Here is a 21,560-nt window from a genome sequence, read left to right on the forward strand (position 1 = left end):
TCACTTTCACAGTCAGTGCAAACAAGCAGTTTTTTTGTTTGTTTGTTCTTTACCTTGACTTCTACTTCCTTCTGTTACTGGAACAGCACCGGAATCCCATCTATCGTCGCCACTTGTTATATCCTTGGGGGCAGCCAGTTTAGGAAGAAATCACTTGAGGCCAGAGAGCAGACAGCTAACAAAACTACCATTTATTTACAGACACAGAGCTCCCCTAACTGGCCGAAGCTGGCTGGGCTATCCCCTAATAATCTAACACAGTTGCCATAGGAACAAAAACCATGACAACCAAATACACAACACAATGGTGAAGGGAAATCAAACTAATGTGAAGGAATTTGTTCTGCTTGGCTTCCTTGGCTCTCGGTATTTACTGATCTCTCTCTTCCTGCTATTCTTGTTCACCTACCTCTTGATGGCCATGGGAAACATCTGTAAACAATGCCTACATAATGGGCTACTCCTGCTCCATTGAAGGAATAAATGTGGATAGACACCTGAGGTCACTACATGGAGGGTATTTTGGTGCCTGAAGATGCACATAGACACATTGTCATCTAAGTCCCATTGAAATCAATGGGAGCTAGGCATCTAAATACCTTGAGGATCTGGGCCTCAATGGGATTTTCAAAAGTGCCAAAAGATGATAGCCATATAACATTCAATGGGAGTTAGGCACCTCATCTGTTCAGGTGCTTTGGAAAGTCCCCCTAGGTTCCCGTCTGCACCTTTATGTGCCTAAACACCTGGCCTACAAGATCGAAGTGTGAGTAGGCACCTCGTGGTCTGGCTGCTCTTCTCCTGCAGAGGATGCCTGGTATACGAGGAGGGAATGACAGATACTTTGTGCTTTATTTTACTTTCCTGTGTTTCAAGACAGCAAAACACTTTCTAAATTGATTGAGGGAGGGGAAACATCTCTTTCAAAAATGGTAATGGGTTTTTTGAGAATGGAATGCAGTGTTTACTAGATTTCAGTTCAGGGCAAGTGAATGAGACATGGGCACCTGTAGTTCCTGATATCCCAGGTCAAAATGGGTCAGATCCCCAGTGGATGTAAGTTAGGCCTGGTCTACACTAGGACTTTAAATCGAATTTAGCAGCGTTAATTCGAATTAACCGCTCAAACGTCCACACCAGGAAGCCGTTTAATTCGACCTAGAGGGCCCTTTAGTTCGAATTCGGTACTCCACCCCGACGAGGGGAGTAGCGCTAAATTCGACATGGCTATCTCGAATTAGGCTAGGTGTGGATGCAAATCGAACTTAGTAGCTCCGGGAGCTATCCCACAGTGCACCACTCTGTTGACGCTCTGGACAGCAGTCCAAGCTTGGATTCTCTGACCAGCCACACAGGAAACGACCCGGGAAAATTTGAATTCCTTTTCCTGTCTGGCCAGTTTGAATCTCAATTCCTGGTTGGACATCGGGGCGAGCTCAGCAGCACCTGCAACGATGCAGAGCTCTCCAGCAGAGGAGTCCATGCAATCCCAGAATAGAAAGAGGTCCCCAGCATGGACAGACCGGGAAGTCCTGGATCTGATCGCTGTGTGGGGCGATGAGTCTGTGCTTTCGGAGCTGCGCTCCAACAAACGGAATGCAAAGACCTACGAGAAGGTCTCCAAAGCCATGGCACTCAGAGGATACAGCCGGGGTACAACGCAGTGCCGCGTGAAAATCAAGGACCTGAGAAAAGGCTACCAAAAAGTCAGAGCGGCAAACGGACGCTCCAGAGCCCAGCCCCAGACATGCCGCTTCTACGAGGTACTGCATGCCATTCTAGGTGGGTCTGCCACCACTGCCCCACCAGTGACCGTGGACTCTGAGGATGGCATAGTGTCGACGGGCAGTTCCTCGGCGATGTTCGCCGATGGGGAAGATGAGGAAGGGTTTGTGGAGGACGGCGCAGGTGACAGCGCTTACAATACCGCTTTCCCTGACAGCCAGGATCTCTTCATCACCCTCACAGAGATCCCCTACCAACCCTCCCCGGCCGTTAACACGGACTCAGAATCAGGGGAAGGATCAGGCGGTAAGTGTTATAAACATGGAAACATTTATTTCTTAAAAAACAGGAATATATACTATATAAAAACTAGCTAAAAAGTTGTCCATATAAAACTATATAAAAAGAAGGTCCATACATATAGGGATGGAAGAGAAATCCTCTTGGGACACTTCCACGAAGCTCTCGTAGAGGTGCTCGAAAAGCCTCCACAGGAGGTTCCTGGGGAGAGGTGCCTTATTTGGTGCTCCATGGAAGCACACTCTTCCGCGCCAGGCCATCCTCACGTAAAGCGGAATCATTGCCTCCACCAGCATGGCTGCATACGGTCCTGGTCTGTGCAGGGATTCTCGCAGCATCCTCTCTCTCTCTCTCCGAGTGACCCGCCTCAGGGTAATGTCGTTTGGCGACTGCTGCATCTAAGTAGGGCAATTAGTGTACTGTTACTATTGTGAATGCTTGACTTTTACTTTGCATAGCAAAGACCTTCGTTTAACAGCCACGTGTTGGAGGCCGCAGAGGAAAAGCATACAGTGATCTTTCCCGGGCACAGCCGCGAGGGGCTGAAACAGGGTCAGACTTTATGCTTTCCAGATTGCCTTCTGCGGGAGGGCACAGCTATCCATTAACTGTTAAGCAGCCTATAGTGTAGGGCTTACCAGGCCTGGCTGATAAACGAATTCAGCTGTACCGCCCCGCTTGTCCAATCTCCGGTGCAAGACTGCAGCCACTGAAAGCGTATTCTGAAATCTCGAACTTGTCCTGAGAGCTCGTGAGACTAGGTTCCCTGTATGGTCTTGTTCACAGAAACTGAGTAGACTGTGTTCAGTGTTCACAAACATGTATCTTTTCAAGGAAATCACTTCCTTTTTCCCATCACACAGCTGCGGCTCTTTCACGAACTGCCCCGCCATCCCCCTCACAGAGGCTGGCGCAGATTAGGCGGCGAAAGAAAAAGACTAGGGACGACATGTTCTCGGAACTGATGGCCTGCTCCAGAGCCGAGGCGGCCGAGCAGAGACAGTGGAGGGAGACCCTATGTCAGCACCAGCGCTCACACATCAAACGGGAGGACAGGTGGCAGCAGAAAGACCAGCAGGCGACTCAAACACTGCTTGGGCTAATGAGGGAGCAAACGGACATGCTCCGGTGCCTTGTAGATGTTCTGCAGGACCGCAGGCAGGAGGAGAGAGCCCCCCTGCACTGTATTTGCAACCGCAATCCCCCGCCACAAAGTCCTGTCCCCCCCCACCCAAAATCACAAGAAGGAGGGGCGCTAGGGGCCGTGAAAACTGTCACTGCACCCCAGCAGAGCGCTCATGTACCACACAGCTCTGATGCCATAAATTTTGAGAAGTGCTTCCCTTCTTGGATCACCCAGTCCCAAATCCAAGTTTCATGCCCCCACTGTGTAGTTGAGTATTAAAAGTAGTTTGTTGTTATTCACTGTTTCCGTCCCGTTTTTCTTGTCAGAAGACTTTGTGTGACGGGGGGGGGGGGGTTAATTGCACAGGACAGCCTCCATTACCAGGGTACAGACTTGGGGGCAGGATCAACAGCAGGACACACACAGACTGCAGTCACTAGGCACCAGGGTCAGTCTGTGAGGTGTATGCTGCCCCGGGTCAGTCTGTGAGGTGTATGCTGCCCCAGGTTCCTAGCGCCTGCCATCCACAAATGGCAAGGCAGGCTGCCCTTACCATGCCCTTCCACCCTAGCCACAAGCCTCTCCGATGCCCTGAGCCCCAGCAAGAGCCCTCATCCATGGACACATACTCACCCTTCCCACACACCCCTCACCCCTTCCTACGCCCCAACCCCCAGCCCAGAGCCTGCATCCAAACTCCGTCCCAAAGACGACACCCCTCACCCCTTCCTGCAAACCCACCCGCAACCGTCCTCCCCCCAGGAGCAGGAGCCTGTCATTCCTCTAGTGTAGAAGCGGTCTGTACATCAGTGCACACCGTACCCACCACAGTCTGCGTCCATGTTTCAACCGTAGAACAGGAATTCATAATTAAAGAAAACTTTGTTAATAATCAGTGTTCCATTAACTTTATTTTAAAACGTGTGTTGGAAGGGGGGAAACCTGCAGAACGGGGTATGTAACTGCAGATCGAAGTCAACAGTCACTGAAACAGGCTCAGGTTCAGCTTCTCTGTAAATCAAGTGGACAGTCATAGGTTACCCTGCTCTCCGAGGAACCTAGCTTTCAAAGCCTCCCGGATGCACAGCGCTTCCTGCTGGGATCTTCTATCGGCACGGCTGTCTGGCTGAGCGTAATCAGCAGCCAGGAGATTTGCCTCAACCTCCCATCCCGCCATAAAGGTCTCCCCCTTGCTCTCACAGAGATTGTGGAGCACACAGCAAGCTGCAGTAACAACGGGGATATTTTTTTCGCTGAGGTCCGAGCGAGTCAGTAAGCTCCGCCATCTCCCCTTGAGACGTCCAAAAGCACACTCCACCACCATTCTGCACTTGCTCAGCCGGTAGTTGAAGAGTTCCTTCTCACTGTCCAAGGTGCCTGTATAGGGCTTCATGAGCCAGGGCATTAGCGGGTAGGCTGGGTCCCTGAGGATCACTGTAGGCATCTGCACATCCCCAACTGTTATTTTGTGGTCCGGGAAGAAACTACCTGCCTGGAGGCATCTAAACAGACCAGAGTTCCTGAACACACGCGCGTCATGAACCTTGCCCGGCCACCCGACGTAGATGTTGGTAAAACATCCCCTATGGTCCACCAGTGCTTGCAGCACCATAGAAAAGTAGTTCTTTCGGTTAATGTACTGGCTGGCCTGGTGGGCTGGTCTCAGGATAGGGATGTGAGTCCCATCTATAGCCCCACCGCAGTTTGGGAATCCCATCGCGGCGAAGCCATCTCTGACAACCTGGACGTTTCCTAGAGTCACTACCTTTGAGAGCAGTTGCTCAACGATTGCGTGGGCTACTTGAATCACAGCAAGCCCTACGGTAGATTTGCCGACGCCAAAGTGGTTCGCTACTGACCGGTAGCTGTCTGGCGTTGCAAGTTTCCAGAGGGCTATGGCCACTCGCTTCTGCACAGTCAGGGCTGCTCGCATCTGGGTGTCCTGGCTCTTAAGGTCAGGGGACAGCAAGTCACAGAGTTCAAGGAAAGTGCCCTTATGCATCCTGAAGTTTCGCAGCCACTGTGATTCATCCCAGACCTGCAGCACTATGCGGTCCCACCAGTCCGTGCTTGTTTCCCGGGCCCAGAATCGCAGTTCCACACCATGAACTTGACCCATTGCCACTATGATCTCCACTGCGCGGCGTACCCTGCTTTGTGAGAGGTCTGCGCCACTCTCCTCACCGCGCTGACGGAGCCTCCTCACCCGATTTCTCAGCAGCTGACTGTGGAAGAGGTGGACGATAAGGTGCGAGGAGTTGACAATGACCATAAGTGCAGCGATGATCGCAGCGGGCTCCATGCTCGCAGTACTGTGGCGTCCGAGCTGTAACCGACCAGAGAAGGGCGCGAACAGATTTCCCGCCGGCGCTTTCATGGAGGGAGGGCGTGATTGACGGTTCAATGATGACAGTTACCCAAAACCACCCTCGACACATTTTTTCCCCCAGTAGGCATTGGGGGCTCTACCCAGCATTCCAATGGGCAGCGGGGACTGCGGGAACTGTGGGATAGCTTCCCACAGTGCACCGCTTCCAAAGTCGACGCTGGCCCCATTAGTGTGGACTCACAAAGTCGAATTAGTGTCCTTAGTGTGGATACACAAATTCGACTTCATAAGGTCGATTCCACAAATTCGAGTTAAGTAGATTCGAAATAGTCTTGTAGTGTAGACGTACCCTTAGAATTGCTCAGCTGGAATCAAAAGAGGTTTGCTAATTCACACAAGGTGAGGATCTGGTCCATGCAGTTTGACCAGGGTTGTAATTCCCCTCTGCGCCTCTGAAATTCAGGCACATGCTGTGTTCACATGGGACAGGATCCTGCTCCTATGCCAGTGCAAATCTGGAATAACTCTCCTGAAGTCAGTGGAGTTATACCTGTGTAAGTCCAGTGTCAGTGAGTGGATGATCAGGGGAAGAGACACTGGTTTTTGGCCCATTGGATAAATGGGACTGATTCTTCCTCTCTGTTCACCCCAGTGTAAACCTGGAATAACTCCACTGCAGTCAGTTTGGCTGAGTCCCCTCTTACCCATTCCAGAGTGAATCGCCCCTGTCTGTGCCCCAGTTTCCCCATCTGTAAAATGGGGATAGTGACCCTGACCTCCTTGGTAAAGTTCTTTGAGAGCTACTGATTTTAAGCCCAGAATAAGAGCTAAGTGTTGTTTCTATTGGTTGGCTGCCTAAAGAATCTTTCCCACTGTGCCTTATTATTCAGCCAACTCTTCTCGAGACTGGATCCACGAATAATGGATGGAGGTTTGACATGCCGCAAGAGCATGTAGAAGTTGCTCAGAATTCAGTGCAGAGGAAATCTACGAAGGTAGGTGTGTGTGTTTACAAAACCCATGCGGGCATGTGGGAATTAGAGCCAGCTTCTCTGAGGATTGGCCCATGAGTTATTTGGTTAATGGCCCCTCAAGCAATTCCCTCTGTAGTTCTGAGAAAGTCTGTGAATTTCTCTGAAGATTATGTCCCAAGGAGGCCTTCTGATGAATTAAGCCATCCTGAGTCAAACACTCTTTCATTGCCTGAATGGAGCACATAAGAAGACAGTAGTATATAAGAGATAGATAGATAAATAGATGTCAGTGCCATAGAAGAGACAGAGAGAGAAAGACAGCAGACAGTAGTATATAACGTATACATAGTTCATTTTCAGTTATAAGTATATACTAAGATATACTGATAATCTCTTAAGGATATTTGATGGTTGATTTCATTAGAGCAGGTTGTGTGCTTGAATCTTTTGAAAGTGTTCAAAAGGTGTGTGTCAGAGAAGCAGAATTATTGTCTGTTTTTAAATAATTATAACTGTGTTGGTTTTTCTCTCCATGCTTAAGAGAGCACCTTTTTTCTACACTTGATGTGTTAGCAGTTATGTTTCATTCAGGATGCATCCACAGAACTGCCACCCACACAGTGAGTATTCTGAAAGGTCTTTGAGTATCTACCCAGAATGCTTAGAAGTTACACCAGTTTAAATGAAATCAGAATGTGGTGGTGTTATTATTATTCCTAGCATTCAAATTAATACTAGTTTAGAGCAAATTGCACAAATCCCTCAGAAATTCAATGGATTTGGGTTCATAATTCCCTCAAGCCTCTTAGAGCATACAATCCTATGGTTCTGCATTGCGCTCCCTCTCCAGTACAAAAACATATTAGGCAATTTCACTTGTGTTTATAGTAGATTTCTGGTCAGTTTCACCTTCTCGCTGTCTTGCAGATTAATTGTAGTTTTGCAAACTATGCAGAGATACTTGACACCTTCCAAAATAAAATAATCTTCCCCCATATATGGTGACTTTAGAAAAGAAAGAAAGAAAGAAAGAAAGAAAGAAAGAAAGAAAGAAAGAAAGAAAGAAAGATTCTAGCCATTGTATCACCAATAGAATTATTTACTACATTCATGTCAGTGACTCTTGTGAGAACATCCTGAAGACAGTGCAGTTTGCAGAGAGACTAATTAAACTGAAGAAAATGGGACCACACTTTATATTAGAGTTCCCTTTATAAGTCCTTTAGAAACAAGCTTGGAAGGATCAGATTTATATTGGTAAATGATGATAAACGTTAATTTCACCACACACCCAGAAAAATGACAAATATATTTCCATCAATAATCCAAATTAACAGGTAAAGAAGGAAAATGCTGATAAAGGGTATTTGCTTTGCTTAATTTGCCATATGATGTTGACAGAATTTTAACAGTTATAAACCTTTAACATTTTGAATCTCAACATCTGTCTGACTCTGCTTCATTGTCTGGCCCACATAATGAACTGCAATTGTGAACACTTAATTGATAAAAATGGAAATAAACAATTAAAAGTGATAATATTGCGCAAATATGAAAATCTAAATCCATAAAAATAGAAAAGCAATGCTTTTAAAAATAAGCATTGATATTAGCCATCAAAATTATGAGGAAAATGAATTCTTCCACGCCTATTGACAAAGTTTAATTGATTTTAAGCATGTAAAGACGTAAACATTATATGTTCCCAGGGTTATAAGCACATCAGTAGAAAGTTTCAGAAATGGTTATATATCGGGTTTATAAACACATTTGGAGTGGTTGGCCTCAATACAAATTGGTTAACCATTTATTAAAACGTCAATTGTTAACCCATTACAAATTATGTATTAATGGAACCTTACTATAGAGAATACCCAGAATTAGAAGTGAATGGAGTCTGGAAATCAGGGGTACCATCATGGTTACCAATGGTTCAGAGGAGGTATAAGTCAAATATGCACACATCATCATCAACAACAACAACAGAGGATTGTCCTTTAGATGTCCTTTAAGATGTCTCAAGGCAGACATTCTGTTCATTCCTCTGGGGCACCTGCATTGGCCACTGTTAGAAGAGAGGATACTGGTCTAGATGGAAATTGATATGACCCAGTATGGCTGTTCTTATGTAAGTTCTTACGTTCTGATGTTCTGGCTCTGTGGAGGAGTGTGCTAATAGCTTAGAACAGTGGTTCTCAAACTTTTCTTTCATGGAGCACTTGAAAACTGCAGAGGGTCTCAGGGGACCACTTAATTATCTTTCCAAATGTTTGAACCATTAGCTAACCATTGTAAAGCGCTTTAGATAAAAGCGCTATATAAAAAATCCTTAATAATAATTAACATATTTTTTGTTCTACAAATAAAAGCACACAACTCATATTTTAATATCAGTAGTCATACCTTTTTAATGTGATGGATGTGCCTTTCCCCCGCCGCAGCAGCTCCCAAGCTGGGGCTGGGAAGGAGAGTCATCTCTCCCCAGCAGCCGCAGCCCTGGAGCTGGGGAAAGTTGCCTCTCTGGCTGCTGCAGCCCTGAAGTTCCAAATTTGCCCCACCCCCTCTTCTCACCCCACTGCCCCTCCCACCTACCCCCTATTCCCTCCAAGGTCACAACTTCACCTTACATGTACATCTTCTCAAGGGTCCAGGCACTTAATTAGTGAAACCACATCTTCACGGCTCCACTAATTAGGCGGGTGGCCTTCATTCTCTTCGGTGCGACAGCTCAGGCGCTCACCTTAGAGGAAAATATCTGTGGACCACTTGAATGAAGCTCGCGGACCACAAGTGGTTTTCAGATCACAGTTTGAGAACCTCTGGCTTAGAAAAAGGAATTGGGATGCTTGGGTTCTGTTTTCCAGCTCTGGGAGTGGGATGGGGTCTAAAGGTTGGAGGGCTAGGAATCAGGACTCCTGGGTTCCATTCACAGCTCTAGGAGGGAAGTGGGGTCTCGTGGTTAGAGCAGAGGTCTGAGAGCAAGAAATCCAGGATTCTGCGTCTGGCTTTGGGAGGTGAATTAAGCCAAGTTTCCTGGCTTTGTGGGTGGAGCAGAATCTAAGGCTGGGATTTTCAAAGGAATCTAGGGGAGTTAAGTGCCAATCTGCCATTGAAACTCTAGTTCTCATAGATGACAACATACTCACATCTCCTACTGAGAACTGAATGTGCACTACTTCACATAAACTGTGTTCAGTATCCTGTAGGATACTGCTCTTTAATGTGATATGGCAGGGGTGGGGGGTGGTGTCTTGTCAAGATAGGATACCTTTTCCTAAGAGATAAGCTCTGGTTCAACCATTAGCTACTGGGCTTTGATTAATGGGTTTTTCCAACCTGTGTGATACAGGAGGTCAGACTGTATAATCCTGTTGGGCTTTAACAATATAATATATTCTCTCCCCCCTCTCTCTCTCCATGATTTCTCAGTTTGTTGTCAACAATGAACTGCAATTAACCAAGTGACCTGGATGTTTCTTTGTCTTCCCTTTATGGTTTCTTGTGTTTTAACAGGGAGAGCACCCAATGGTGAAGGGAAATCAGACCAACGTGAGGGAATTTATTCTGCTGGGGTTCCCTGGCTCTCGGTATGTGCAGATCTCTCTCTTCCTGCTTTTCTTGTTCATGTACCTCCTGACGCTGATGGGAAACATCACCATCATCTCCTTAGTGGGGACTCACCGCCGCCTGCACACTCCGATGTATTTCTTCCTCTGCAATCTCTCCTTCGTAGACATCTGGTTCACTACGGGGTACATTCCCAAAACTCTTGCTCTCCTAGTGTCCCAAAGCAAAACCATTTCCTTCTCCAGTTGTCTCCTGCAGATGTACTTTGTCTACTCCCTCGGTTGCACTGAATATCTACTTCTGGCCGTCATGGCCTATGATCGCTATCTGGCCATATGTCACCCATTGCGCTATAGCGCCATCATGAACAGCACTTTGTCCATTCAGCTGGCTCTTGGATCATGGGCAAGTAGCTTCCTGACTACTGCTGTGCTGGCATTTCTGGTCACCGGGTTGTCCTTCTGTGACTCTACCATCATCAACCATTTCTTCTGTGATGTAGATTCTTGGATAAAGCTGTCCTGCACAGACACGCACCTTGTTGAGATGGTGTATATTATTATCTGTTTTATTGTCGTCCTTGGGTCCTGTGCCATCATCCTGGTCTCCTACATTTACATCATCTCCACCGTCCTGAGAATCCCATCTGCCCAAGCCTGGCAAAAGGCCTTTTCCACTTGCTCTGCCCATCTCACTGTTGTGGTTATATGGTACGGCTGCTCCATCTTTCTGTATGTCAAACCATCCAAACAGAACTCACTGGAAATGAACAAAGTTGTCACCCTCTTGAACACTATCATGACACCATTGCTTAATCCTTTCATTTACACGCTAAGAAATAAAGACATTAAAGAAATCTTGAGAAAGGCATTCAGTAGGACATAGGGTGACCAGACAGCAAGTGTGAAAAATCAGGATGGGGGTGGAGAGTCATAGGAGCCTATATAAGAAAAAGACCCAAAAATCGGGACTGTCCCTATAAAATCAGGACATCTGTTCACCCTAGTCCAATGCCCTGGATATAACTGATTTAGGCAGGCAGTGAGGGGAAATCAAGTGGGAAATGTTGATATTTTGACATTTGTTTTCATTCCAAATCATAGCGGAAACAAGTATTTTCCGAATGTCATTTGAAATGGAAATTGCAAAACAAACCCATTTCAAACCATTTCAGAGTTGGCTGGGTAACTAACTGTCTTGGGATCCTTTTGAAACTGCAGCATAAATTCTTCTCTCTGACCTGTTCCCCAGTACATTGCTCATGAGCCATTATGGTTTGATGTCTAGGGCACTGAACCATGAGCCATGAGAGTGACCTCACTTACACTGATCTAGTCCCAGGGAAACACCACTGCATTTAACAGCTGGACCATAGGCACAGACTTCCCCCGGGGAGTGCTCAACCCCCTCCCTGCTCCAGGCCCTTCCCCCAGGCCCACGCCCCTTCCCCTCCTCTTCCTGCCCCTGCTCCCACCTCTTCCCCTCCTCTTACCAGCCCCTTCTCTGCGTTTGCCCCATCCCCGCTCCTCCCTCACCCTCCCGGTGCCCAACTCCCACTGAAATTCAATGCGAGGTGGGTAGCTAACTGCCTTAGGCACTGTTGGAAATCACACCCTCTGGTAGCCTTGAAAATTACAATCTGTGTGTTTTGGATGTGCTGAATCAGGCTGGTCAGATAAAACACACGTGCTTGACTTGAACCTTATATTCATCCACAAGACATATATATATATAGTGTGGGCAGCATCCTAGATATGTTCTAGGAATTATTTTGGAGAAGTTATCTGGCCTTTGCTATACAGGGGGGCTGACTAGATTAGCACAATATTCCTTCCTGGCATCAGAATCTATGAATCTAAGCATCACATTCTTCCCCATCTCTTTATCCTAGTCAGTGTCCCCCAGCCCTAACACAGAGGGATGATCTGCCTTTCTTTAGAGCACCACAAATCACCCCTGATCTAAAGGAATCACCATGGTAAGTTGTAACATCTCTCTGTTCATGCAGAGTGACATTCACCCATGAAAAGAGTCAGCACATGGCCAATTAAGCCGTGGAAATAGGACTTCTATGACCCCCTTGGGTACATATGCGGGGACACAAATCCATCCCATGAAACAGTTGCACCAAGGCCACAGCTTTGGGATGACTTGGTAAGAGGAAGCTGGGTTTACTGGACTTTGGCGGCGTGTGGACCTTGTGTTTTACAGACATTGGCTTTGTGTTTTCAAAATAAACTTTTCATAAGAAAAAAAACCTTACAATTTATCTCCTCCTTTATCTCAGTGCCTATTATTTACCACCATCATATACACTCTATTTACTCCTTTTCTCCATTCCCTAACCTATGTCCATTTATTAGTGAACTTTAAGGTTGGCTGGCTAGATTGCCTTCTTGTGGTAATTATATATATTTGGCTAGGAGCTTCAAAGCACTGTAGGGAAGACGAAATGATTTGCTATTAAGGTGTCTAGCTCCCTGGGCTGTTTTGAAAATAGGGGGCTAAGTCCACACCTTTTTTATTCACTGTTGCTGAGATTGGATACCTAAACCCTGTGATAATCCAAGCCCCTTTGCTGTCATTCTTATACACTACAGAGCATTGCTTAAGGACTGACCGAGCCCAGTGTTAGCAGAAGCTCCTTACAGAGACTGAACTTCAGGGAGCTTGTCCCAGGAGGAACAAAACAGCATTTAAACAGGTTTCAGTTCTCAAGAAATCCACAGGGGCCATGGCTGGCAACCCAGCTACTTTCGCTCACTCACTACAACAAAAAATGAGATCAGTTGGTGTGTGTTAGCCATAGTTTCTGTGAGTGTGTCTGTGTGTGTGTTATGGGGTTGCAGGGCATTCTCTGGAGCAGACACTTAGCTTTGGAATTCACTTTGCACAGAATCTGGCTGTGGTGACATTCACATTCTAATCTAATATAAGATCTCCTCCCTTGGGTGTTTGTCTGATGAGCTGATAATGGGGAAAAGATTTAGTTTGTGTCTGGGAGGCATTCGGGGTTAAACATAGATGTGACATTGGACAGAACACTGGCTTCATTCCCAGTTCCACTAAAAATCAATGTCAAAATAGCCACTCGCTTCCAAGAGAGCAGGAGAGATTCTCTTACGTGTGAGCAGCCTGATATTCAGACTTGTGGGACACTGAGTCAGAAGTGCCAGTGGGTCAGATTTTCAAAGGAACTTAAGTTTCAGGCACAAAAGATTTAAGATTTAAGCACAACATTCCCATTAACGTTCAGTTGGACCCTTCTTTTTTAAATCATGTCAGCGTGCCTAGACAGTGTTTGCTGGGCACGTTCCTTTATGATTATTATGAATGTCTCTCTGTATTACATATGGTGGATTTTTAAAAAAAGAAATAGCTTTTACACCATACTAAATCTTTAAGTTGAAAAAGGAGAAAGCTGCTGACTAAAATGTATCCGCATGAGTAACCAATAAATCCTGGCTGAACGGACTCAGTAGGTTTGGGTAGTCAGGACTTTTGTTAAGCCCTCTGCAGATTTCCTGCATTTTAGGTGCTCAAATTTATTCATTCTCCTTTGACATTCTATTCATTTCATTTTTCATTCCTCTCAGTATCTCATTTCTTTCTTTCTTTCTTTCTTTGATCTTTCTGTGTATTCCTCTGTGGTGTGATTTGTAAGTTTTTCCTCTCATTTTTAATCCGTTTCACTGTCTATTATGTTGCGCAGTCTCAGACAGATTTCCTTCCAGTAGCGCTGAAACTCTTCCACCTTATTTATTGGCTTTCTATTTTTGCCTATTCTGTTTTTAACATCCATCAGATCAAAGAATCTCCTAGGGTCTCTGGTGAAGAAATTGTTCTCCTGGTACTAATAACTTTCTGCTCAATATCTTTCAAGCCTGTGACTCAGATGGCTCAGCCTTCATTTACATTGTCCCTTCACAACTCTCTCATCCAGTTGCTATCTCCAAGGCCGTTTGCTTCTCTTGTCTCTTCAGATGTTTTTTCTCGTGCATCTTGTAGGCTGATATAAAAGCTTATTCTTCTGCTTTAACCTTCATTGCCATGAGGATGGCTCACATCCTCAGATGTCTTGATCTTAAACTGATGAGCTGCTATGGTTACTGCAGCATAAATTATATAATTCTACCGGCTATTGGTGGTTTTACTCCACAGTTTCCTTGAGTGCTTCATTAAGTGCTTGTGTTATATCATCCAGTCTTTGCTGGTGTACAAATTTCCTACTTGGCAACACTGTCCACTCCTCAATGTCTCTACACTTTGCATGATCTCGATCAACAAATTATTCATATTTCCTGTACTTTCTTCAGGTGCTGTTTCATTCATATTTTCTCCTCATTTCCCCTCCCCGCCCATTTTTGGCTTCTGTTGATCCTGTATCATTGCTGCTCCCAAAATGTTTGCATGCAGTTCTACATGACTAGTCTCCCTTTTCAGGTTTTCAATCGCCATTTGCATAAATTCTCCTCTTTGGAATAAATCTCTCAGTTGTGCAGTGAATCTATGCTCTGTCATTTCTTTCTCTGTTGTCATTTCTCTCCTTCCAGTGTTGGAGCATTTGTTTGCTCCAACCTCTCTCTTCTGGTTTTGCCAAAAGACAACCTCAGGTCACGTTCTGGTTTATAAGATGAGTCCTTTTCCCTCTATTGTTGCAAATGATCTCTGGTTGTTCATTTGAACAGATGAATGATATGTTGGTTTGCCCACCTCCACACAACACACCCTCATAGGGGAGGAGGCTGTCAACCAGATAAGCTTATCTGACCCACACTTCATGTTATTCATAATATTTATGAATTACCTGTATTTTCCATATTAGTTTGGGTTGATAGGCTATACCCTGCTGGGTGGCAAACCAGAATTTCTAGGCCTCGGAGGTTTCTTCCACTTCCTCTGCCTCCTCCTCGTCGTCTTCGTCTTTATCTTATTCTAGAATCCTAGAGATCTTAATAGGCATCCATCCAATACAATTCTACAGATTATACGTTCTGTATTTTTTGTAAAAGTATTTATAGAACTGGCCAGATCCCATATTAGTGTAAATCATCAATAGCGCCATAGGAGTCAATGGGCCAAATCTCCAGCTGGTGTAAATCAGATGTAGCTCTGTTGAAGTTAGTGGGACAGATTAAAGAGATATTGGACCTGAAAGAGATGGCAAGAGCATGAATGACTGTATATGCTGGTGGTTAGAGTGCTCACCCGCCAATACAGAAGGCTGAGTATCCAGTCCTTCTGCTCCAAAGCCTCTTTTATTATTTAACCACAGTGGAACAGCTTCAGTAGGAGAGACTGGGACTGTCATAGGGGTACCTCAATGTCACAGCTGAGCAGGTTTTATGTGAATACCAGTGGGGCTTGATTCTGGGATTTAGGCACCTAAGGTGGTAGGTACGGTAGGTGCCAAGGTCCTTCTGTGCAACTAGCCCATTTTGTCTATTTACAGCACACATTTTATAGGTGGTAGTCGGCCTCACTTTACATTCATCCTTTTGATCAGATGATTTTGACAGGCCATTTCAATTTACTTCTATGTGATATGTGACAGGTCAGATTTCCTGAGAGAGCATCAATGGGGAATCAAACCAAAGTGACCAAATTTATTCTCCTGGGACTTTCCAGTGACCCACCGATGCAGATTTTCCTATTCCTGGTGCTTGTAGTTATTTATGTAATCACCCTAGTGGAGAACGTGGTGATCATACTGGTGATAAGGACTGATCGTCACCTTCACACCCCCATTTACTTCTTCCTGTCTCATTTATCTTTTGTCACTATCTGCTATTCCTCAGCCATAGTTCTTAAGATGTTGGTGATTTTCCTAGACAAGAACAAAACCATTTCTACTGATGGCTGCCTTGCCCAGATATTCTTCATTTTACTACCAGCTGGTGCTGAAATTTTTATTCTCTCAACAATGGCGTATGATCACTACGCTGCCATCTGTGACCCATTGCGTTACGTGGAGACCATGAGCAAAGGGATCTGTGTTCTGCTGGTGAGTGGTGCATGGGTAATAGGCTTCATAAATACCCAGCTTAACACAGATTTCGCCCTCAGGTTGCACATCTGTGGCCCCAATCAGATCAGCCATTTCAGCTGTGAGCTCCCTCCCCTATTGCATCTGTCCTGCACTGATACCTTCACCAATCAAGTGGTGCTTCTCCCTTCTGTTGTGATACTTGGATCAAGCTCCTTCCTCTTCACCCTGATCTCCTACATTCACATCATCGCCACTATCCTGAGGATATGCTTGGTGCAGGGCAGGCGTAAAGCCTTCTCCACCTGCAGCTCCCACTTGATTGTGGTTGGTTTATGGTACCTGACAGGTTCTTTCCAGTACACAAAACCCAGCTCAGTCTCCTCTGTGGCTCTGGATGAAATGTTTTCCATTCAGTATAACATCTTGACTCCAATGTTAAACCCCATTATCTACAGCCTGAAAAACAAAGAGGTGAAAAGTGCACTAGGGAAAATATTGTGGACTTGGAAGTTTCTCAAGTAGTGTCGATGACCTTATTTAATTTAATTTTATTTATTTTAAAATCTGAAAGCATAGAATTGTGGATAACTAGTGTTTGGGACGTTCTCAGCTCAGGTAATGGACAGACACACTGGGACAAAACCACAACTGGTCTTAGTCAGTGTGGCTCCATTCAAGTCACTGGGCCAGATCCCCAGTGTTAGAAGAGTCACCGAAGCATGGGTGACTGGATCCTGTGTCTCCTACTTCCAGGGTGTGTGCTCTGAGCATCAGGCTGTAGAATCATTCACACATTCCTCTCTTTCAATGGCTCTTTAATCTGGCCCAGTAACTTCAGGGGAGCTCTGGCCAATTTATACCAGCTGGCGATCTGGCCAATTCTATAAAAAGAATCTTCTCATCTATCAATTTCTGTTCTTTTCTTTTTTACTAAATTGTTGAAAACCCCATTTAATATCAGTAGTATCTTATTGAATTCTATCCTATTAAAAAGCTCAAGCATTTTAACTAATGATAATAATAATTAATACATAATCTAATCAGTGGAGCCAATGGGTTTCCTCCCCAGGTAGGGCTAGATCCACTTGTGACATTGCACGCCATACTCTTCATAGAAACATTGTTATAACATGATTTTGGCATAACTAATTTGCATTTTACACAAGATGGTTCATGTAAGATCTCATTGGAAAGGTTATGATTTGCTGAACATGTTTGTCCTATTTGTATGCACATAACATATTCTGTATTAACTGTGTAACTATTACAACTGTGTTTATACTTGGGGAACGCCTATCAGACAGAATGCAATCAGCCTGGATGGGCCATTAAGGGGAACAATGGGACTTGGAAAATATTAGTCTCTCTCCCTCCTGAGAAGCTTCCTGAGACGCTGCTTTGACAACAGTAGGTCAGGTGGTCATGTCAGCCAGTACAGGATCCCATCTTGAACTGATATTTTTACACTGGAAGGGTCTGGAAAGCAAAGGATTCCTGCCTTATGCAAATTCTATTTAAGGCTGGGGAGTAAGTTGATCTTGGTTCACTCTTCACTGAATCCCCACCCAAGATGACAGCTGGAAAGATCTGAGAAATAATGACGGGGGGGAGAAGTCTTGACCCAGTCAGGACAGCCCATGGGGGGGGGGGAGTGGGGCAATTTGTCCCAGGCCCTGGACTTCGCAGGGGCCCCCACAAGAATGACTGAGGCTCCCTCCCCGGCCCCTGCCTGACCCTGCCTCCGCCCCTCTTCCAGAGCCTCAGCGCATCCAGGAGCATCCCTGGAGAGCTGTAGCGTGGCTCCGGTGGGGCCTGAGCTCCTCCCCGCTCAGAGCCGCGTGGTAAGGGGGTGGGACTGTGAGCAGCAAATATTTGGCCGCACACTTCTGAAACCTCAAACCATATTCAGGTTTTGGCAGACTAATTTCAGCCTTTCAATTGAAAAAAAACCACAACACATTTTGAAGGAAAGCAGACATTGTCTGTGATTTTTTTCTACTTTTAAAAAAACCCTAGTTTTTGATCCAAAAAAAGTTTTGATGGAAAATATTTGTCCAGCCCTTTTAATGAGCTTTAGTGCCTTTTAGCACTAGCTGATGCTGAGAACCAGTGATACCTTGTAAAGAAGTTTTCTCAAAACTAGGTTTGTGCTGAGATGCGGAAGGTTTATTTTTCCCAGGGCCACCCGTGGCAGGGAGCAAGTGGGACAATTTGCACTGGGCCCCACAGAGGCCCCCACGAGAATATAGTATGGTGTAATATTGCAATTCTTTTTATGGAAGGGGCCCCCAAAATTGCTTTGCCTCAGGCCCCCTGAATCCTCTGGGTGGCCCTGTAACCAGGTCGGGGAAAGGTGTCACTAGTCTGTGAGAGAAATACCTGAAACAACATTTAGGGTGAGAAATTCCTAGCTGTAACCAGTTTCTTTAAGTTCTTAAACTAGGTATACATGTTTTGTTTTATTTGCTTGGTAATCTGCTTTAATCTGTTTGCTATCCTTTATAATCACTTAAAATCTGCCTTTGGTAGTTAATTAACTTGTTTTTGTTTATATTTAAACCCAGTCTGTGCAAATTATAACTGGAGGGACCAGGAAGCTGTGCATATCTCACTCCACATTGGGGGAGGGGGCAAATTTCAATGAGCTTCTGTTGCACAATCCTCTGGGTAGCACAAGACACTACTACCTTGGGGGTGACCCCAGAGGGGAGGTGCACCTGAGTCCTCCCACACAGAGGTGAGTCCTCCCACACAGAGGTGTTTGCAGACTCTGTGTGATTCTACAGCTAGTGAATCCCTATGTGTGTGTGTGTGTGCGCGCGCGCGTGTGTGTGTGTGTGCTGCAAGAGGCCGGGGAGCCTGATTCAGCAAAACAGGGGGAGGGAGTCCAGGCTGGTGGAGCAGGTGGGCTCAGTGAAACCTCAGTACATCAGGTGGCATCCCAGAAGTGGGGTCCAACCCATCATACCACAAAGGGACTTAGGCTTGAACAGGAGAGTTTGAGAGAGACTCACCTCAGGAGATCCCATATCTCGGTGGTTAGGACACCCACATAGGTCAGGGAAGAGACCTGTTTAAATCCTTTCTCCTTATCAGGCACTGAAAGTGGGGCCTTCACACATTCCAGGTGACTATTCTGATCACTGGGATAAAAGTTATCAGTCTCCTACTAATTCCTTCTTCCTCCTCCCACCCCCCAGGCCAGCTTGTTGTAAGAAAACACCTTAATTGGGGTTAGAGGGTTCCCAGCTGAGAATCCTAAGTAGAAGGAGGTGTCTCACTCCAGGGGACATCGGGACTGAATTCTTTGACAGCTGGGGAGTTTAAAACACACCCCTCTCCTCAGCATCTCCCATTGGCTAAGAAACCGCTTATCATCATGTTAGAACATAAGAACCAATGAAAGATCATCCCAGGTCAGACCAAAGATCCATCTAGTCCAGTATCCTGTTTCTGCGAGTGCCCATGCCAGATTCTTCAGAGGGACTGAACAGAACAGAGCAATTATCGAGTGATGTATCCCCTGTCATCCAGTCCCAGCTTCTGGTAGTCAGAGGTTTAGTGACACCCAGAGCATGGGATTGGGTCTCTAATAATCTTGGCTAATAGCCATTGATGGACCTATCATCGAGTTATCTAATTATTTTTTTAAAACAGACTCCAGCTAAAGAGAATGGAAACAAAGGACATTGTTAAAATGAAAGTCTCGTTTAATATTTTACATTTCAAATGCTTTAACAGTTTTTCTTGTCTATATCTTTAATAAAAATGTTATAAAAAGAGATTATAATGGTGATTTTTTCCCCAGGGTTCCATGTCTCTGCATACCGAACTCCTAATCTTGTTTAAAACTGTTTAATCGTGGACAGTGACTGGGTTATGTGGCCTCTTTGGGCCTATATATGGATCCAAGTTAATACACACAAAATACTTTGAGATCTTTGTGAGTCACAGATCCTGCTGAAGAAAATTGCTCAGTTCTGCCATTGTCTGTGTGATGGAAACAAAAGAATTGCCATCCGGCATCCAACCTGAGGGCCATATATAGCCCAGTATCTTGTTTCTCACAGTGACCAGAACCAGATGTTCAGAGGAAGATTCCCAGTAGACAGAGATGGGATAATCAGTCCCCACAGTAGAATTGTTAACAATTAGATATTGGCTTAATCCCTGAAACATGATGTTTAATATCCCTTCAAAATATGTTATCCTAATTAATTTATAATAATCCTGAATATTCTTCTTATCCAAACCTTTTATGAATCTTGCTACATTTTTGGTCTCAATGTCTCTCTGTGCCAAGAAGTGCCACAGTCTAATTATGTGTCTTCTTCGTACCATCAGCACATGCATAGAACACCCTCCCAACACTGGTTCACCAAACCATCATCCTCACTTTGTGAAAATTCTACACACAAAAAAGAGAAGAGGTCTCCAATGAATGGACTTTTTTATTCCTCTATTATGTTTTTTGTGAATCTCTTCTTCTCTACAGACATGATACTGCATGCACTTGAGTGTTTAGACTAAATAGAAATACTCCTATAGCCTGTCTGCATTCAGAACTCCAATGGAGACTATAGGATTTCTACTTATAGATTATCTGCATTATTGAGCCTAATCAACATTATGCACCATCCCAATCCTGCAGACAAATTTACACTCATGTTAGTAATCCGTACTCTCATGTAATTTCAATGAGATTATTCATGTGTTCAATTTATTTACAGATGTACAGCTTTTGCTGTATTGGGCACTATATGCCTATTTATATGAACATGCATGTTTCCTCTAAACCTATCAAATTGAAAAGTGAGATATACAAGCTGTTAATTAGGCCTGAACTTTCTAGGGCCCTGAATTCTGGGCACTGAGGAAGAGACAAGAGCAGATCTTGAATACAATGGAAATGAAAATGTAAAGATGGGTGGTTGGAGTTACATGGCTGGTCCATTATTTCAAACCAGAGAAGTAGGAGAAATTTGAAGGTGGTACCAATTATAGAAAAAAACTAAGGGATTCCAGGTGTAGATGGGTTGGCCATGTGAAAAGAAAATTGGAAGAATGTATAGGAAACAGAGTTTATCCTAGAAGTGGAGGGTAAGAGAAGGGTTGGAAGACCCAAACTGGATGGATGTCATGCAAAAGGATATTATTAGCCGCACCGTCTCCAAGGAATTGCATTCAAGGCAGGGAGTAAGGCTGCAGGAAGGTTTGAGTTGAGTAAGTGCAGCCAGGGGTTCAGAAACTGTATTGCAAGAGTATCATTGTGACAGATATGATGGCGTCCTGTAACATCCTGGACAAATCTTATTGAACTAACTTTTACATCTTTGGAATTCATTGTATTAAAAATGCAAATGTTTGTATACTTTTCTAGGATTACATGGAGCTTTAGGAGGAAGACATGAATCATGCAATCTCTGGCAGATAGTGAGGATATCAAAGGCCATTTGGGGACAATACGCATGAAGTGGATTTTCAAGAAAATTGTTGGTGGTGAAGATTATGCAAATAACTCACCTGGAAACCTTTTGAAGCTGCACTTTG

The 21,560-nt window shown here is 44.9% G+C and overlaps 2 protein-coding genes across 4 annotated transcripts; both read left to right on the forward strand.

Moving 5' to 3' along the window:
• Positions 1-312: 312 nt before the first annotated feature.
• On the forward strand, positions 313-21,560 carry LOC120381121 (olfactory receptor 6F1-like). Of its 3 annotated transcripts, none has more exons than XR_005587942.1 (4): positions 313-366; positions 6,371-6,475; positions 6,996-7,074; positions 21,391-21,560. XR_005587942.1 is itself a non-coding variant. In XM_039499220.1 (4 exons), exons 3-4 carry the CDS (start codon positions 7,033-7,035, stop codon positions 10,904-10,906), a joined length of 981 nt encoding a protein of 326 aa, XP_039355154.1. In that variant the 5' UTR covers positions 313-366; positions 6,371-6,479; positions 6,996-7,032. The 3 variants fall into 3 exon arrangements, 2 of the variants coding, with proteins under 2 accessions (XP_039355154.1, XP_039355153.1); XM_039499220.1 differs by lacking the exon at positions 21,391-21,560 and adding an exon at positions 9,968-10,906 and having other exon boundaries at positions 6,371-6,479; XM_039499219.1 differs by lacking the exon at positions 21,391-21,560 and adding an exon at positions 9,968-10,906.
• Positions 15,600-16,532, forward strand: LOC120381122 (olfactory receptor 5A1-like). The gene has a single exon (XM_039499222.1). The coding sequence runs from the start codon at positions 15,600-15,602 to the stop codon at positions 16,530-16,532; it is 933 nt and encodes a 310-aa protein (XP_039355156.1).

The sequence above is a fragment of the Mauremys reevesii genome, linkage group 13, assembly GCF_016161935.1.
Source record: "Mauremys reevesii isolate NIE-2019 linkage group 13, ASM1616193v1, whole genome shotgun sequence".
Classification (NCBI taxonomy): domain Eukaryota; kingdom Metazoa; phylum Chordata; order Testudines; family Geoemydidae; genus Mauremys; species Mauremys reevesii.